The 14,138-nt window shown below is 39.6% G+C and overlaps 1 protein-coding gene across 1 annotated transcript in view; it reads left to right on the top strand.

The window, feature by feature from the left end:
• Positions 1–14,138, top strand: part of LOC139743338 (uncharacterized) — a gene marked incomplete at its 5' end in the record, with an annotated part of 200,183 nt that overhangs the window by 115,664 nt on the left and 70,381 nt on the right. Inside the window, 3 exons of the mRNA XM_071653828.1 lie at positions 3,418–3,458; positions 5,545–5,641; positions 7,368–7,473. Coding sequence (XP_071509929.1) covers positions 3,418–3,458; positions 5,545–5,641; positions 7,368–7,473 — 244 coding nt within the window. The remainder of the gene's footprint in view (positions 1–3,417; positions 3,459–5,544; positions 5,642–7,367; positions 7,474–14,138) is intronic.

Raw genomic sequence — 14,138 nt, forward strand, 5'->3', positions numbered from 1 at the left:
AAAATTTTAGAATAAATTGATGGTCTTATTCTATTTCGAGGGTGCTGAAGGTCTTTGAAGGTTTTCGGACATCTATAAATGTCCTGTATGAATGGAAACTCCTTAACATTTTCTTATACTGAAATGGTGAAGTATTGTGCTCTAACGCGAAGTGGGGGATTAAACCCATGCAGGGTGAAAAGCAATAATTCGTATTCTTAGATTCAAATCAGTTGAGCGAATTTGTCAAATCAGCCAAAAGTTATTGACATCCAAAATGACTGTCACAGTGGTATTGTAATATACTGAGATATGCCGATATGTCTCAAACGGAACTTCAACACATACTGGAAAAAAAAGAAGTGATATTGACATCATACTGTAACGTACAAACACAAAGAAAGATACAACTGAAAATATCTTTATGCATAATTGTTTTAAAATAATGCTTGTGGTCGCCAATAATATGGCTCCACAGATGTGAAGTTCATCCTTTTTCGGCTATCAATAGAGTAAAATTAAATTATGGCATGTTGGTATTTGGTGTTGAAACTTGTTTTGTATTCTGACGAGTCTCGCCTCGTATTCTTATGAAACTTGTTGCATATTCTGATTAGGTCATTGGAAATGGTTGCATCCATGACCACCATAGTAGATATCAATAAGGGTAATTTCAAAAGCACTCTGCATGATTATGATATTCGTAAGTACTGGATTACTGTATAAGCTATAATTTTCGCGTACACAAATTTTCGCGAATTGCCGCTGTCATACATTTTCGCGAGTGGTTAAATTTGCGATCGGGGGACCAGAAAAAATATGAAGTGGCAAAGAAAGTGTGAATTTTCAACTTACTAGCAAATAAGAATGATACTAGTTATACACTGCATGAAAAAAACTTACCAAACTCTGCGAACTAGTAAGTTAGAATTCAACATTTTTGAAGTGGTTAAGTCCATCGCGCTAGATTTCTGATGAGTGGTCCCCTTGCGATAATGGATTGGCTCTCTGTAAGTAGACATGGACAAGCTTAGCCAGTATGGTCTGTTCGGTAAGCCGTGACATGGTATACTAGTACTGAAATGTTCGTATCATCAAGGCAAGGGATTCATTTTGGATGGTAATATTTTCGCATGTTGTTATTTTCGCAAATAGCTCCCAACTCGCGAAATTCGCGAAAATAAAACCCCCGCGAAATATATAGCATATACAGTATCAACTATTACCTTCCATGTTGTCGTTTGTTTTTTTTATTTTTTTTTTCACGACGCGTTACCTGTGATTTGTCCGTCCCCTCGTGTGTGTTTGTAATAGATATATATATATATATATATATATATAGATTATATATACATATATATATATAGATTATATATACATATATATATATATATACATACATAATGTTACATCATATTGAAGAAGAAATTGAATCATAACTATAAAAATGTCCCACTTGTGTCTTCAACATTGTCATCAAGACAACCAATATAAACCAAATAACCAATTTGAGTGTTCATGGATGAAGAGATTAAAACTGCTCATGGATTAAGACAGGTAATGTTGGGTAATTTCAGTACACTTCTCTACATCACTATCACAATATGATTTAGATGAACATGTCTTGTCCATTAATTGTTAGTGTTCAAAACTTATCCATTATATGTAGAGGAAACAGTGTAACCTTGCAGTTATTCAAACGCATCTGTAGTCTTGAAGGGTTCATTGCTGGCACACTTGTGTCGTACCAACTCAAAGATATCCGGTAGAGCTGGTTTCACTGTATATACAGCATGTTCAAACTGTGCCACTGACGAAAACCTGAAATCTTTCAGTCAAAAAAAAATGGGGTAAAGCCATCAATTGTTATCAATTTCTCACCATTTATAAGAAGGAAATACATGAGAGTTTCCGTTTCGGCGGCCATTTTGGCGGCCATCTTGACTATCTTGACGTGCATCATCCAGATTCGGATTCAGCACCCTCGAAATAGGGTAAAACCATCAATTGTTTTCTATTCTTCACCATTTAAAAGCTAATACATAGAAATTTCCGGTTTTAATTGGCGGCCATTTTGGCGGCCATCTTGAATATCTCCATACCCTCAGGGATGCAAGGTTTGCATCATCCAGACTCGGATTCAACACCCAAGAAATAGGGTAGATTCATCAATTGTTTTCAATTTCTCACCATTTAGAAGGAAATACATGGGAATTTCCGGTTTTAATTGGCGGCCATTTTGGCAGCCATCTTGAATATCTAAAAAACTTCATGGATGCATGAGTTACATCATCCAGATTCGGATTCAGCACCTTCCAAATAGGGAGAATCATCAATTATTTTCAATTTCACACCATTTAGAAGGAAATACGTGCAAATTTTCGGTTTTGGGCGGCCATTTTGGCGGCCATCTTGAATATCTCAAAACCCTCAAGGATGCAAGAGTTGCATCATCCAGATTCGGATTCAGCACCCTCGAAATAGGGTAAAACCAATTGTTTTCAATATCTCACCATTAATTTAGAAGGAAATACATGGGAATTTCCAGTTTAGGCGGCCATTTTGGTGGCCATCTTGAATATCTCAAAACCCTCAAGGATGCAAGAGTTGCATCATCCAGATTCGGATTCAGCACCCTCGAAACAGGGTAAAACCATTAATTGTTTTCAATATTTCATCATGTAGAAGGAAATACGTGGGAATTTCCGGTTTTGGCGGCCATTTTGGCGGCCATCTTGAATATCTCAAAACCCTCAAGGATGCAAGAGTTGCATCATCCAGATTCGGATTTAGCACCCCCGAAATAGGGTAAAACCATCATAAAACATTGGGTGGACGGTAAAACAAGGTTAGGCCCAAAAAGTGGCTTTGGCACCCGGACTATTGTAATTCATATGATGTACTGTAATGCTGTGAAAGCTGCAATTTTCCTTAGGGTTTACTTTTTGTGAATTTAGCAAATCACAGTTGGGCCGCCAATCTAACAACATGCAAAAATATCGCAAACAGAAAGATAAACTGTAATATAAAATACATAACTGCATAATAACACGAGACTCACGGACCTGTCACCACTGTAGATAATTCAATGAAAGAGAGTCACAATGTTCATCACAAGTTTGCGTCCAACTCTTAGGCTCAAAGTATGTATACAACCTCACTATTGATATGTATTCATGAATCATTGTGTTTAAAGTATAAATGATGTCTTTCTCACAGATACAGTTGTGAATCAAATTTTTGACCTAACATTCTTCACTATGAACTCAAAATCAAATCAAAGTGCAACAGAGCATTTGTTCAACAAGTTAGCAGAGTAGGGACCTACACGTCATTTGTTAGTTTGTGATGGCCAGTCTGTGTATAGCATGTATATGCTAATGTTTATCTCAGTGTCATACTAATGTTGAACTTGCAATATAATAATTTATTTTTCAGGTGGTCCCTTGGAGTGATGATCTGGGAGATCATGTCTTTTGGTAGGTTGCTAATTCTCATATTTTTGTAGATTATAAATACAGTGCTCACCGCTTAATCGGGAGGTAACCTTTATGCAACAGGCCCCTGAAGTTTAATTGTATCCCTCGGCATGTATGCCAGAGGATACTTTGGATTTACTTGTAGCAGTGTTACGCCACCGCCGCCGCGCGTCGCGTCGCATTCTTGTGTGCGTTCAAGCAGCCACAAACCTTGACGGATTTCTTTTAGATTTTGTATTGAGGTTTATATTGGTAATATCTCCACACCTATAACTTTGGGTGATGCTGCCCCCAGTGTTCCATCTTTTATAGGGTAAAATGCCACATTTTTGTGCATAGTTTTTGTGCGCTCTAGAGGTCACATTTGTTAACAGATTTTGTTCAAATTTGGTTTAGAGGTTTATCATGTTGTAGTCTACAAGCCTATAGATTGTGGATCTGCTGCTCCCAGTATTCCGTCTTTTATAGGGTCAAAGGTCATATGGATGATGGATGGTTTGTGTGTGCTCTGAGGGCTACATTTGTTAAAGGATTTTGTTCAAATTTGGTATGGAAGTTTATCATGATGTAATCTACAAGCCTATAGATTTTGGATATGCTGCCCCCAGTGTTCAGTCCTTTATAGGGTCAAAGGTCATATTGTTGGTGGATGGTTTGTGTGCGCTCTATAGGCTACATTTCTTAACGGATTTTGTTCAAATGGTATGAAGGTCTACCATGATATGAGCTACAAGTCGAAAGATTTTAGATGTATCTATACTTAATGTAATGCTCTTATGGATCCACTATTTTTTTACAGGAACAAATATCACATTTTAATTTTTGTCTTGCTTTTTCTCCAGCAATCACCTTTTTTTTCAGTTGATTCCATTCAGATTTGTAAGGAGTACCATACATGTACTTCACTCTGCCTAATTTTATTCTGATGCTGCCCCAGTGTTCCATCTTTTACAGGTCAAATGTCGCATATTGGTTGCTGTCTTGCATGCACTTGACAGTCACATTTTAGACTGACTTCTTCCAGATTATATATAGTGTAAATCATAATTCACTCTCCCACAGTTTTTGATGCTTCTCCTGATGTTCCTTATACATGGTCAAATATCACATTTTAAGCCCCAGTCACACAGTCGCTCAAACAATCCCCCTGCATCCAAAAAGTCCATTAAAAAATTACACTTTTTAGGGGATACAATCGCATTGCATGGCAATGGACATTTCTTGTTTTGTATTCTGCTAGGCCTTGATTGACATCAGGCTCTACCCTCTAGACCCCCTACATAGAGTTCTAGATCTAGCCTTAGGTTATTTACATACATTGTAAATGGTAGTGCATGATGTGCAATGGGTGGCATTAGGTATTCATGTAGTATACTGTGCTGTGTCCTACTGGGCTTTATCAGGCTAGCACTACGTTCTACAGATAGGTTAGGCTAGGCGTATGTGGGCCTAAACCAAGTCCTAGGCCTATTTGGCGCTTACAATACTAGACTATGTACAAGTTGCAGGTCTATAGATTCTAGCAGGTCTGGTACAGTGGACTTTCATTATAACAAAGTCATGGGCACTGCAGTTTTCTTTTGTTATACAATTGTATATTGAAATGTTGTTATAATTGAGCAAATAAACAATAAAAATCATGGAGTGGATAATGGTGCTGCCCGAATTTTTACGTGTACTTCGTTTTAACTGGAATTTCATTGTAAACGTGTTCGTTATATCGGGAGTGCACTGTAACAATTGGATATCTTGCGTACACGTTTGTGGCCGGCTAGCTGTATCCAGCATAGCCACTCGTTCCATGCCATCGCGGAAATGCAACATACCACATGCTTGCATGTGGCTACTCTCTATGTACTACATGCAGTAAAACTTGGCTGGCCTTCCTGGTATTGCACTGCACTGCTGTGTTCAGCCATTATTAGACTCAAATTTAATTCGAAATAAATCTTACCCAACATGTAGGTAGATTTAATTCAAACCCGATTTAGACCACAGCTGGACTTAGTAGAATACAAATTAAACCTCAGACTAAAGTGGGTTTAAACTTAGGTGTTTCAAACAATCTGTGTTCTGTATTTTACAGGTCGTGAACCATTTGAGGGTTTCAGTGATGATGATCTTGCCAGAAGGCTGATGGAGGGCTACACATTGAACCAACCAGATGGCTGTTTGGATGATGTGTGAGAACATTTGTGTTTCTATAGTACTACAGATATATGTGACTGACCTTTAAATGTGTCTCTTGGCAGAGTGCATGCATGTGTACTACAGTTGATAAATACAATTGTGCCATTATTATCAAAATCGCTGTTTATCAACCTACCCACTTATTTTTATCAAATAATGCACTTTACATAGAACTTCTCATATACTAGTGATGAGTTTTCATTACATGTATTCCTCAAGCACTACACTTTTACATACAACTAGTTGTAGAAAACTGCCATAAAATGTGTTTGCTCACAGTTACTGGCATATCTTTCTCGTTTGGATGATGACAAGTAAATAAGTGTAGCAGTGAAGGGATTGAGATGAAAACTTTAATTAGGGCAATTTTGATTTGGAATCTAAGAGAATCTAAGAGTCACAAAATCAGCCAAGCAAAGAATTGTTATTAGTTCTCTCACAAATACAATTATGCTGTCCATGAAAGAAAGATATTATTCAGAGGGGTGAAGGCTCAAGTTTGAGTTTCTTCAGTTTGTCTCCCTCTACAAATGATGACAGTAGATGACAGGTTCGAGTCCCACTGGTTCATTTTTTCCGACATGTTTGTTAATTTACAGATCAGCAGTTAGCAAATTTTCATTTGTAGAGGGAGGCAAACTGAAGAAACTCAAACTTATGCTGTCCATATTTTACAAGAGTTCCTCATTGAGGAGTATCTAAAGGAGAGGATTGGAATAGAAGATATGGTCCACTTTGCAATCATATTTTCAATCATTGAAACACAATATACCCCAGTCAGCAAATATCTATCAAAGGGAGTGTCCAGCACAGTTAATGATGATAATGATGAAACAGCATTTATATAGCCCCATTTTTCTGTAGAAACATTCAAGGGCACCCAGCTCCCACAAAATGTCACACATCATTCACAAATGATTATTTATTTGTGTAAAAATCATACTGCATTCAAGATCTTGTTTTTAAAAATAAGTTGTTGATTAAGCATGCAACACAGACTGTAGTTCTAAAATGCCAAAGCAGCAAAACTTGGCACTGATCTCGATAAAAGATTGTACACAATGTCGAAGACACTTTTCTTCTGACAAGGACACAAATACTTGCATTTGCAGTATCCTGTACAAAACAACATATTAAAATTCAAGTTAAATTATTTACCAATAAGTGTATGTTTCTCAGTTCAGGCATGCCCAGCATAGTTGACAATGCAATTCAATGGATATGGAACGCAATGCATTCAATGTTTATTCTTACTAACTTTTAGTGTCGTGTGATATGTTCATATTGTCTCCTGTCCAGCAGAAGGACACTGCTAAGGCTTGCAAACTCATAAATAAACAAAAAAAAAGAATAATGAACTCATATGAAACCTGTCAAAACTCTGTCAAATTATGCCATGATCAAAAATTCAATTTTGGGGTAAAATTTTATGCTAGCGCCCTTCTGCTGAGCAGGCGGCAATATGGGCTCATGCATTTTTAGACTATCAAGATTAGAGTCTATCGCTATCACTGAAGGGCAAATTTTCATCTCTTCAAGGAGCTGTTGATTTCAACTTTCTTTTTCTATATGAGTGTATCTTCCTGTGAGACATAGTTATTATCCTGAATCAAAACACTCTTTTCAAAACCCGCCATGAGTTGAATTGTCTAAGCAGCACCATAATATGCAGACGTTAGATAATGAATCTTTTTTTTTTTCTATTTGCACTGAATTCAGATATGAAATGATTCAGAGCTGCCTGAGACTAGAGGCAAAGGAGAGACCAACCCTCAGAAGTTTTCATGCAAGACTGGTCAGGAGAAAGCAGTGTATCAAACTGCAGGTGACTAATTACAACAAATGAACAAATCTACTTTGAGTTTACGTCTTCTGTCATCCTGTATTTGGGTATACCTATCCAAGTTACTGCTTGTATGGAAATTTACCAATCTGTATAACCATGAGTCTCTTAAGCATATCAATTTCATCACAACTTTATTGCATTCACAGATCTTAAAAGTAATTTTTTAGTATTCAGGATGAATGTCTTATGCTATTACCATTCAATATGTAAATTATTTCAGGAGAGGACCCCACCTGTAAGCTTAACGTTTTCTATGGAGAGGGGAGGCTCATATGTGCAGCATACAAAAGAGTCTGTACACCTCTTATATTTGCTGCAATCTCTCATGGTCCCTACCCCTGCTTTGTTGGAGAACTGAGTTGGGTTCATAAACTTATATTTTTTTAAGGTTGCACCGGATAAAATCTGACTTTCTCAAAGAATTGTGATAGAAGCAAAAAATGTGGATAGCTACATTGTTGGAAAGCAGTATAACTGCTTTACAATGTAGTTGCTCAATTCGGTGGATTCCAAATACGGTGCGCCACCTATTGGTTGTAGCGGACAGGCCGATTTTCAACTTTGGGGTCGACATCGCGCTATGCAGCTAGAGCTACGCTGCAGCGCATTTGCAGCAGACGGTAGCTGCATGCGCAATGCACTGTTTACTGTACAATAACTGTACTGGCCTAGCGCCTAGCGATCGGTATACGCGGTAACTAGAGGTAAACGTCTACGGCGTTACAACGGTCGCGTCGCCACAAAGCACAGCGGACAAAAAAATGGCAGACCCCCCAAACCCAAGGCCCAAGGCGAAAATGGCAGACCCCCAAGACCTAGCTGTCTTCCGGCGAATGCGAGTCGACAAACTGAAGAACTACCTGAATGATCGTGGCATACCAACCCGAGGAAAAACAAAGGACGAACTAGTTCAGCTGTCGGAGAAATGTGGGGATAAATATGATGTTCTTGAACCGTGTGACCACGCAGAATCGGAAAAGAAACGAAGGTGTGTACGATCAGCTGATATCGGATGGGACTGAAGTGAACTTGTACGATAGGCCAGTAAGATGGACTAGGGATCTGAGTACTATACCCGATCTGTCGCTTGGAGATGTGTTTGCCTACCTTATCAAACAGTGTGATTGGACCCCAGAAAGGCTAGCGAGCTTCAAAAAAGATGATGGCTACCTATGTTTAAGGACAATCACATTGAAGATGTCCATATGGGACACATCCAGAACCACCCAGACCACATTTACATCAAGGCAACTGTGAAGCCTGAGCAGCGTCAAATGGCAGAACGGTACGCTACATGGGTACTACTCACAACAGACGCTTTAGTCCATTCTACTGGCTGTGGATGTGTTGCAGCGTAAGTTTGCTTTTTCTGTGATTCGTTGATTTTGTCATCTGTTGTAGTGTCACTCATGTTAGGGCCTAACTTCAGGCCAACCAGCCCGGGCGCCCGCCCGCCCGGCATGGCCGGCTGAGCTGAGCTGCGCTGCTGCATGTGCATAATGCAAGTAATTTTGATGTCGACTTTTTCCCATAAGGCATTGCGGATTTCGGCCTGTCCGCTACAACCGATAGGTGGTGCACCGTATATGGAATCCACCGAATCCAGTGACCATATCACCTGGAGAGTCACTGGCTCTCTCATGCCACCAAACCATACAACAGGAAGAATTTGACCAGCAAAATAAGGTCTTCACATGATGTCATCAGTGAAATCCCCCAAAATAGCAGGGCTATATCCATTGATAACTCTAGAGGGAAAGAAAATTGTTTTCAGATGACCAATCAGATTGCCCATTGTTAAACTAACAGTGTGCTATTAAACCTACTGGTCTGTAGAGAAATTCAACCAGCTACACTGACAAACTAGGACCAGGTATGAGGGATATACTTATCAGCAGATACCTAGCCCTGTTTATTGTCCCCGCCGAACGAGTTCGAGCAGGGGACTATGAAACGGGCTCCGTACGTGTGTGTGTCCGTGTGTGTGTCCGTGTGTGCGTCCGTGTGTGATCAAAATCGTCAATTTGCTACTTCTCTGTCATTTATGCGCCAATTTTGATTCTGTTTGCTTTGTATGATAGCACTACGTGGGAGCTTTGAAACTTCTACACAGAATTGCAGTTGTGACCTTTGACTTTGACCTTTGACCTATATTGTACATTTTGCTACAAAATGCTACTCCTTCGCCATTTCTAACCCGATTTCGATTCCGTTTGCTTTATGTGATGGCACTAGTTGAGGGCTTCAAAACTTGTACACAGAATTTTGACCTTTGACTTCTTTGACCTTTGACCTTGATTTTTTTACCTGTATTGTACATTTTGCTGCAAAATGCTACTCCTTCGCCATTTCTAACCCGATTTCGATTCCCTTGGCTTTATGTGATGGCACTAGGTGAGGGCTTCAAAGCTTGTACACAGAATTTTGACCTTTGACTTCTTTGACCTTTGACCTTGATTTTTGACCTGTATTGTACATTTTGCTACAAAATGCCACTCCTTCGCCATTTCTAACCCGATTTCGATTCCGTTTGCTTTATGTGATGGCACTAGGTGAGGGCTTCAAAACTTGTACACAGAATTTTGACCTTTGACTTCTTTGACCTTTGACCGTGATTTTTTACATATATTGTACATTGACTACAAAATGCTACTCCTTCGCCATTTCTAACCCGATTTTGATTCCGTTTGCTTTATGAGATGGCGCTAGTTGAGGGCTTCAAAACTTGTATACAGAATTTTGACCTTTGACTTCTTTGACCTTTGACCTTGATTTTTGACCTATATTGTACAATGGCTACAAAATGCTCCTCCTTCACCATTTCTAACCCGATTTTGATTCTGTTTGCTTTATGTGATGGCACTAGGTAAGGGCTTCAAAACTTCTACACAGAATTTTGACCTTTGACCTTGATTTTTGACCTGTATTGTACATTTTGCTACAAAATGCTACTTCCGGCAGGGACATTATTACGCACCGCGTAATTTCTACTTTTCCTTGTGTTGATTATTTATTTATGAAGCACTAGCTCTATAGCTGAAGAAGACAGCGATATACTACAGTAGAGTGTGGCATGGACAGGTTACTGTCAATAATTAAGTGGCTGGTTTGAAGATCACATCAACCCAGATTCAGAAACATATTATACACACTTGTACAACCCTTACTACTAGCAATTAACTCCTGTTTGGCAATGATTTTGTAAAGCATGTCAGAGACTCCTAATATTAACAAATGGCAGCTGCAATAACACATGGGGAAGGGAGACTCAAAACCCAACATCATCACAGTCACCTTCATTCAGGACAAGAATTTCAGCCAACACTGACTGTTTGGCAATAGAATTGTGTACATGTGCCGGGGCCGGCAAATGGAACTTTTTAGACCATCAGCACTAATGAGACGGGCAGGCAGTTACCTCCACGCTCCCAGATGCTGAGCTTCACCCAACCCCATAGCCAACCTTTCCAGCTACCAGTACTAGCAGAACTGTCCTTCAAACTCAAAAAAAGAAGCACTCAAACATGATCAGCAATTAAATGTCCCATTGTAGTGGTATGTACATGTATTAACCCCGCTCTGATTTGTGAGAGTGTAATTCATGTGACATATTTTACAATACTCCTGGACAGAATCATGCAAATCAACTTTGATGAGGAAATATTTCAAGACATGAATATTGCAGAGCCACAAATGTCCAGAAATCATGCTTGCAGATGCACAGGTTCAAGCAGAAATAACATTTACAGGGAAAAAGGAATGATCTCATATGCCATGCATACATGAAGAGAAAGAATTAAGTTTAAGGGTATTCCTTTGAGACCCAAAATAGAATAGACACATCCTTGTTTCCTCCAAGTCTATGTTCTCGTTGTTCATATGTTTGTTTGTTGTTGTTGTTGCTTTTTAGCTCACCTGAGCCAAAGGCTCAAGTGAGCTACTGCGATCGCCCTTCGTCCGGCGTCCGTCGTGCGTCGTGCATAAACTTTTTACATTTTCATCTTCTTCTTGAAAACCCCAAGACCGATTTTCATCAAACTTGGCAGGTAGCATTCCTAGGGGGTTAGGGACTCAATTTGCTAAAATGGGCACCATGCCCCACCCAGGGGTCCCCAGGGGGGCCCAAACCCCCCAAAATTAAGGAATCTGTAAAAATCTTCTTCTCTAGAACCAGAAGTGATAGAGCTAAGTTAATATTATGAGTTAGTACATTGATGACTGTAGTTTCAAGTTTGTTCATGGCAGAACCAGGGGTGCCCCCCTTGGGACCCAGGGGAGGGGGGTGAGGAGGGGTCCTAATGGGGCCTAAATTGTACATTTTTATTTTCTTCTTGAGAACCCCATGACCCATTTTCACCAAACTTGGCAGGTAGCATCCCTAGGGGGTTAGGATCTCAATTTGTTAAAATGGGCACCATACCCCACCCAGGGGGCCCCCAGGGGGGCCCAAACCCCCAAAATGAAGGAATCTTTAAAAATCTTCTCTAGAATCAGAAGTTATAGAGCTGAGAGGAGTGAGTACATGAATGACTGTAGTTTCAAGTTTGTTCATAGGAGATCCAGGGGTGCCCCTCTTGGGGGCAGGGGTTGGTTGGGAAGGTCCAAATGGGACTCGAGCCTGAATTGTACATTTTCATCTTCTTCCTGAAAACCTCATGATGGATTTTCATCAAACTTGGCAGGTAGCATCCCCAATTTATCAAAATAAGCACCATGCCCCACCCAGAGGGCCCCAGGGGCCCCAATCCCTCCAAATTAAGGAATCTTAAAAAAATTGGGCACTTATTGTACATTTTCATCTTCTACTTGAGAATGCCTGGTCAAATTTTGGTAGAGCTGTGAATAATTTAGATTAGTGACTGCGTGAAAGGTGAACTTGCGATACTCAGGTGAGCGCTAGACCCGCGGGTCTCTTGTTTCAATTCAATTCAGGAATACAATTACACTTATTTCCATCAAACAAAAGACAATACATACATGTATTGCAAAAATATACATTTGTCAACTCATATTATTAATGATTCAAAAGAAGACAAGTCAAAGTAAAATACAAAAGATAAATATAGGCCTATGAATAACTATATAGTGAGAAAAAAATGCACACTTCAGTGGTGACAAAAGGTAAATATATACATGTAGCAATGAAAAAGAGTGATCTACTGAAAAGGGGAGCTTGTAAGACGTGGATCACTCGGAAAAACAATGAACCAATAACGTTTTAACACTTTATGTTGGGGAAAAAAAGCATCCACACAGTGTTGCAGTCTTTCTACCCTACCAATTCTGTAGCCTCTGCTAACCTCTAGAATGCATGATACCATCCACCCAAATGGCAGGAAACATCTCAAAATTCACTGTAATGATCAATGCTGGCAATATGAAGCTCTTGCAAATCTTTTGGTAGTTTCCATAAATGAGTGTTTGCAACACTGAGACAAGTGGGTTACCTTGTTATCAGACATGTTAATGATATATGTTTTTAATGGGAAATCTAGGAGTAACTCTGACCATTGGCTTCCATGAAATTAACAACTCGGGATCATTTTTCATACGAACAAATCAATGCAACATCATATTGATGGGCACATCTATTTTTGCCTTTGTATTGCAATATCTATATTGCAGTTCCTCAGTGCAGTGGACAGGGAAATATTCAAGCACAAGAGGGCCTCAAAACTCAATCCTCTCCCATCACACGATACCCAGTGCTACCCTTTAAAGAGTGAATAGCATGTGCATAATGGAGTCTTTGATGTTGACATAATTTCTTTCATTTTATCTGTCATCTACTAACTCATCATTCATTTCACATATCAGTAATAATAATTTGCAAACAGGTTTATACCCTATGTGTATCATCATGATCATACCAGTTTTTATTTAGGTCTGTCTTCGATAACAGGGGTGGGCAGAATTACCTCACAGCTCTCACAGCAATAGCTATCACATCTTCCCGCCAACTCTCCCATTTGGGGGCATCATCTTTTCTTAGCCAACCATCACAAGCTCTTCCTCCACCTGTCTGTTCTACATTTTCTGTGGTTGCTCTTGCTTTCTTCATAATTGGCTCATTTACGTACTTTAAACTCTAGCACTTTCCTCAGGACATCGTCCTCATCTTCCTCAACACATGCCCATACCATCACACTCCATTCACCCTTGCCACCTGTTCCACGGATTCCTTCAACCCAAGCATCTCCATCATATCCTCATCAGTTTCTCACCACAAATTGCTTTTATCATAGCTCTCTCTGACCTCCTCAAATTGCCATTTCCCGCTTTCACCCGCTTTCCCTCAAACGATATGTCTTACACCCATACAACATCACAGATCTCACACAACTCCAATAAACCCTTCCTTTCATCTTCAAGGAAAACCTTTTTCCATATCATAACTCTCCACATTCCCTGAACTTTGCCCTGCTAAGCCTTGTTCTTGCTGTCACAGCTACTTCATACCCACCACTTGCTTTCACCCTATCCCCCAAATAGCAAAACCCACTCATTGTTTCCATGTCATCACACAATGTTTCCATTGGATCCACTATCTCTCTCTTCTAGCAACTTCCACAAATTAATCTCTTGCCAGTCTTAGGGTCATTATCTTCACTTTCATATATATGCCATTAATCCATTTCCCATAT

This window comes from Diadema antillarum, unplaced genomic scaffold, assembly GCF_040938485.1.
Source record: "Diadema antillarum isolate AM-2024a unplaced genomic scaffold, OU_Dant_1.0 seq00001070_RagTag, whole genome shotgun sequence".
Lineage (NCBI taxonomy): Eukaryota > Metazoa > Echinodermata > Echinoidea > Diadematoida > Diadematidae > Diadema > Diadema antillarum.